The sequence below is a fragment of the Hibiscus syriacus genome, unplaced genomic scaffold (genome assembly GCF_006381635.1).
Source record: "Hibiscus syriacus cultivar Baekdansim isolate YM2019G1 unplaced genomic scaffold, ASM638163v2 tig00117048_pilon, whole genome shotgun sequence".
Taxonomy (NCBI): domain Eukaryota; kingdom Viridiplantae; phylum Streptophyta; class Magnoliopsida; order Malvales; family Malvaceae; genus Hibiscus; species Hibiscus syriacus.
Window position 1 is genome coordinate 2345508 of NW_024063538.1, and position 6336 is coordinate 2351843.

The window sequence follows — 6336 nt, forward strand, 5'->3', positions numbered from 1 at the left end:
TGAGCTTTAATTTTCTTTTCAATAGAGGATGACAACAAATTAAATATATCAAATAAATTTGATACGTGTCACCGTCTGATTGATAATAAATAAATGTATCAAATTAAAATAAATTTAATCATAAAATTAAATGATAACACATGACATCGTTCGATTTGAAGATTAATTTTATTTTAATTTATTAAAATTATAACTTAATTAATAAATCAAGTCAATATTTTCGTTAACCGTTAACTATAAATGTTCTATATAAATGTATTTAAATAATTAAATAATTTGATTGAAAAAACTTCAAAAATAGTAATCAAAATGAACATTAATATAGTTAACTGCTCCCTAGTATATTCAACAGTTGAAAGTCAATTTTCATTTTGACATCAGGTTTCGACATCAAGCTATTTGCAAAGGCATCAAGCTCTGGTTCGATTGTCAGCTGAGCAAGATGAAGTCTCCATTAAAATATCCTTCATCCATTCCATCTTTCCTTCTCCGTTGTTTCTCAAGTCCCAAACACCTCTCCTCTCATCCCCAATCACAAAATACGATGGCCACCATTTCCCCTGAGAAAATCACCTCAGATTCGCACTCCACTAAACAACCCTTTTCAGATTCCGAGAACCCACATTTATCACTATCATCGTCGGAAGATACAAGCTTGACCCAAAACCATGTGATAAACACTCTCCTATCCCACAAAACCGACGCCGTATCGGCTTTGAAGAACTTCCGTTCCGTCGAAAAGAAGCGTGGTTTTGTCGAAAGCATTGATGCCTTCTGTGTTCTGCTTCACATTTTGGTAGGTTGTTCGCAGACCCATAAACATGCCCAATATTTGCTTAACAATAAATTTGGTTCATACCATTCAGGGCCTGCGCCATTTGTTTTCTTAGATCACTTGGTTGATACCTCAAAAAGATTTGATTTTGAGTTGAATTCGCAACCTTTTAATTACTTGTTAAACGGTTATGTTAGAGTGAACAGTTTTGATGACGCCGTGGATTGTTTCAATGGGATGCTTGAGCGTGATATAGTTCCCTGGATTCCCTATACGAATATTCTTCTAACAGCATTAGTTAGGAGGAATTTGATTGATAAAGCTAGGGAATTGTATGATAAGATGGTTTCCATTGGAGTTAGAGGTGATTGTTTTACTGTTTATGCGATGATGCGTGCTTTTTTGAAAGAAGGGAAGCCTTGGGAAGCTGTGGAGTTTTTTAGGGAGGCTAAGGCTCAAGGGATAGACCTTGATGCTGCAGTTTATAGTATTGCTATTCATGTTGCTTGTCGGAAACCAATTTGAACATGTCTAGAGAGTTATTGAGGGAAATGGAGGGTAGGGGATGGGTTCCTTCTGAGAGTACATATACAACTGTCATTGGGGCTTTAGTAAAACAGGGAATTTTGTCAGAGGCCTTGAGGCTCAAGGACGAGATGTTGAGTTCTGGGAAGTTGTTGAATTTGGTGGTTGCCACTAGTTTAATGAAGGGATATTGCAAGCAAGGTGATATTGATCAGGCTTTGTGTTTGTTCAATAAGATTAAGGATGACAGACTTGCTCCTAACAAGGTTACCTATACGGTTTTGGTTGAAGGGTGTTGTAGGAATATGTTAGTTAAAAAGGCATATGAGCTTTATGAAGAAATGGAAATCATGGTATTCGACCTACTGTTTTTAATGTGAATTCCTTGATTCGTGGGTTCTTAGAAGCTTACTCGCTGAATGAGGCATCTAGTTTGTTTGATGAGTTAATCGAATCAGGCATTGCCAATGTTTTTACATACAATTTTTTCTTATACCATTTCTCTAAGGAAGGTAAAGTGAAGAAGCTTGCAGTTTATGGAAGAGAATGGTGGCTAATGGTCTTGTTCCTAGTAATGTTTCTTATAATAACATGATACTTTCCTAATGTAAAGCAGGGAATTAGGATATGGCACATACTATATTTTCAGAGATGGTTGAACAGGGCTTTAAACCTAATGCCATCTCATATTCTTTATTAATTGATGGACATTTCAGAAAAGGTGATGCTGAACGGGCCTTAGATGTGTTCGATGAAATGATGGGTTTGCAGATTGTCCCCTCGGACTTCACATTCAACATAATCATTAATGGTTTGAGCATAGTTGGTCGTACATGTGAGTCTAGGGATATGTTGAAGATGTTAGTTCGAAAGGGTTTCATCCCTATATGTTTGACATACAATAGCAGTTTTAATGGATTTGTTAAAGAGGGTGCAATGGACTCTGCATTTGGAGTTTATAGAGAAATGTATGAAACTGGAGTTTCTCCCACTGTTGTCACATATACCACCTTGGTGAATGAATTTTGCTAAAGCGATAACATGGATCCTGCTTTGAAAATGCATTATGATATGAAGAGAAAGGGTCTTTAATTGGATGTTCCTGCATTCAGTGCCCTCATTGATGGGTTTTGCAAGCAGCGAGACATGGTCAAAGCATGTGAGCTTTTTTCCGAACTACAACAACTTGGGTTATCTCCGAATAAAACGTTTACAGCAGCATGATTAGTGGTTTAGGAATGTAAATAATATGGAAGCAGCTATTGACTTGCACAAGAAAATGATAAACGAGGGTATTACTTGTGATCTACATATTTACACTACATTAATTGATGGATATTTGAGAGAGAGTAAATTACTCCTTGCTTCCGATCTTTACTCAGAGATGCTTGCCAAGGGTATTGTGCCTGATATAGTCACTTATACTGTTCTGATAAATGGTCTTTGTGATAAAGGACAGCTTGAGAATGCTCACAATATTTTGGAAGAGATGGATAGAGAGGGCATTGCTCCTAATGTTCTTATATTAATTCTTTGATTGCTGGACACTTCAGAGAAGGAAATCTAGAAGAGGCTTTGAGATTGCATAATGAAATGCTTGATAGAGGTCTTGTACCTGATGACAAACTTATGATATACTTGTAAACGGAAGAGCCAAGGGTGAAAATCTGACTACTGGAGTTTCATGTGCATAAGTATCCAACAAATTTGTACTTTTGAAGTGTTCCATAATTCAAATGATCTCGAAGAGTGTTAAAAAAAATGCATACAGGGAATTCGATGCTACAATGTAAGTACTGATTTAACTTTATGAAATCCAAATTCATCTTCTTTTTGCTTGGTCAGTTTGTTTAATTAAGTTATTATGGATTTTGCAGTAGGCTCGTGCATGGCTGCATCGATCTCCCAGCTTGTCTTAGTGTCATGTGGGATCTATACAATAAGCTGCAATCTTCCAATGATATGGTAATGATTTCTTCTCATAAAAGTGAATTCTGACATATAGTTCTGAGTTGCTTTTAGAATTGTGATGTATGAATAAAGTTCTCTCTTATATGCCTGCCTCTTGCTTACGTCGATAAAATGCTCGTTTTCAGTGTGCGAGTTCCACCCTCAAATCCTCCTTTTCTGTTTCTGTTTACGTTTGACGTCGAGTAATGTCTTCGTCTGTGCTTCGTTAAATAGATGTCATCCTGGATAGAAGATGTAGTTCGGATAGAAACACTGCGTCCGTCGACTAATTGTTTAAGAAAAGATATGATCTGAATTCTCAGGGAAAGGAAAATGATTGAGCTGCAGTGCATTGTGAGCTTATATTCCCTCTACATTATCCCCTTCTTTAAGGTCATTAAAACTTAGATTTTAATGTTGAAAGTTTCTCTTCCATGATTTATATAAATGTAAAACATTAAAAAGAATATAAATCTGCATGGGTTGATTTGAAGCATTTGATGACAATTTTGTTTTCTGTTTTATAATTTTATTAACTATTTTTTGTGTGTTAAATTATTCACATAATGAATTGTTAACTATTTTTTCTCATTTATTATTATATTATAAAATACATAAACTACTAATAAAACCATAGTAGTATACCACCCTCATATTATAAACTACTAATAAAACCATAGTAGTATACCACCCTCATATTAGTACTATTATATATATTTATATTGTCCGATTAATAGGCTAACAACAAGCTCACACAACATGCCAAAAAAGGAAAAATAAACATTCTTGGAATAGAGAAAGGTTCAATATATCCAGATTCCGGGACATCCGACTTCATTGACTGCTGTAATGATGGAGGTTGATGATGATCAGGGTTTCTGGGGATTCCGGATGCTCAAAAGCTTCACATCGTCGACGACTGGGCCGCAGAGGGAAGAAAAGTCATCACTCCTCATGGTGTAAAACGTGCTAAGGAACATGATTCTTGTTCTGCTGGAAGCAGCCTTGAATTTAAGCTCAGCACGCTTGAATCCGCCTTTGCCCTTCGACTCGTACGGAACTTTGAGCGTGTCTTTCCCAGCAAATGCCTCGACAACCAGAGAGCCTGCACAAGAGTTGTTAGCATCACCCACGGCGAACGAGAGCCTGTACATTTTGCCCACGATGGTCCTGACTATTTGAGCTATGGCACTCTCTTTTCCGGCAACTAGCTCCACCGCTCTTCGCCCTTGAGGCACAAAGTAATGTTCCGAGTCGATGTATTTGACGGCCTTAAGGGATTCAACTATCCAAGCAGGGAGAGGAGAATGGTCATCCTCGATGTTGGGTGCACCAAGACACCCCATGGAGTGTCGGGGAATATACGGACCTTCTTCGAAACCTCCATTTTTCGCGATGTTCTCTGTGGAAATAGAAAAACTCGAATAATCAGTAGTCGAATTCACTCTATCATGACACAATGTACTACTAGAACAGCATTGAATGATGCAATGTGAAAGGGGACCAAGGTGTTTGTTAGGTATAGCTAGCTAGTTTCTTAAATGAAATTGTCTGCAACAATCAGCTGGCGTTAAACTGAATCATAACTCTGAAAACAATGGCCAAGCCACATGTTCTTGTGCAAATTACCATATGGGTGGAAAAAAAGAGGACTTACTATTGGTTGGTCTAGGAGGATATAGAGCCTTGATTGCAACAGCATCAATGAGTGGTCCACATGCTGGATCTTCCTCCACTCCCGGATTGTGAATAATCAACTCCGAAACATCGGATATCGTTTTGAATGCCCATGCGTAGTTGTCCCAACCGCTGCTGCTGTACACTGTCTGGATTGGCATCACGCCGGAATCGGGCGCCACCGTAACATTCAACTTCTCTTCTTGAGCGCAAGTCCGAGCCGCGCTGAATGTGATGGAGTAATACATCCCCGGGATAACCTTTACTTTCTGCTTGATGGATGCCTCGTTCCCGAGCCGAACGGCATAGGCTCCTTCGGGCACCACGAGCAACATGTCCCCTTGCTTTTCCCCGGACTTTATGTACTCCACAAAGCCGTTGTTCTCCCACCCCGGTATCGCGTAGCGTCCAAGTACCACGGTGCCTTTCATGTCTGTCGCATTTGGGGCGTTCTCAAAGTTACCATTTTCCAATAGTCCTGAAATCCCATTATCACGTTAGAAAGGCATAAAAGTCCTAAAACCCAAAGTCCCAAACTCACTTTTTTTTACCACCAAAGGTCCAAAATGATAAAATTTTCTGCCAGAGGTTGGTGACAATCTGCAAACGCCTTAAATTCAGTCACTAGCTCAGTACCCTAGTAGGGAATTGTTTTATTAAATGTTCTGGTTTAATGAAGAAGAAAAAAACCAATTTAAACCTGTTTATGACTTGTAACAATCAAGAACACTAACCGGACCAAAAATTGAATCCCCATAATCCATAGAATTCAGCTAATTAATGCAAGAAAAAGGGTTTTAGAGACCTGGCTACCATATAGAGCAAACTGCTTAAACCAGAATACATAAACAGCTAAACATAAATGTAAGGCGACCAAAACGCAATCACAATTTAAATCTCGACTTAAACACTATAATTTAATTTCCTTTTATCTTCATATCACTCGAACTAAGAGTTCAGCACTCGACTGTTGGGATATCGATAAGTACATATATATATATGTATGTATTCTTACCGTCGGCTACCGTGCCGTTCCTGGCGGTACTATCGGTTACGGCGAGGGTGAAATGAAAGGTGGCGCAAAGGAGCACCGACAGTAAGACTAATCCTCTCATTGATACGAATTTAACACGTGATTTTTTCTGGACAAAATTATGAACAAAAAGGAAGAAAGAAAAAGGAGGGAGATGTGTCAGGTGAAGCTGGGAGAGAGGAGGGGGTTATATGCATGGGAAGGTATAAGAAATGCCTTGGATTTTAGAGAAATAACCAACTTGACATTGGTGAATCCACATTTCACATGGGGGGCCCCGTAAAGAATGAAATCAGCTAAAATGGGGTTAAAGTTTAAAACACAAAAACTGTTGATTGTCACATGGGGCTGGGGTTCAGTTGAATCCCTATTGCCG

At 38.5% G+C, this 6336-nt stretch overlaps 1 protein-coding gene and 1 pseudogene across 1 annotated transcript; one reads left to right on the forward strand and one right to left on the reverse strand.

Annotated features, from left to right (window-relative positions):
- Positions 1-428: 428 nt before the first annotated feature.
- On the forward strand, positions 429-3054 carry LOC120197510 (annotated as a pseudogene).
- Positions 3055-4020: 966 nt separating this feature from the next.
- LOC120197260 lies at positions 4021-6093 on the reverse strand. The gene is made up of 3 exons (XM_039198852.1): positions 5943-6093; positions 4908-5405; positions 4021-4652 (listed from the first exon to the last, which is right to left on the reverse strand). The coding sequence occupies exons 1-3, from the start codon at positions 6040-6042 to the stop codon at positions 4120-4122; spliced, it is 1131 nt and encodes a 376-aa protein (XP_039054783.1). The 5' UTR covers positions 6043-6093; the 3' UTR covers positions 4021-4119.
- Positions 6094-6336: the final 243 nt, after the last annotated feature.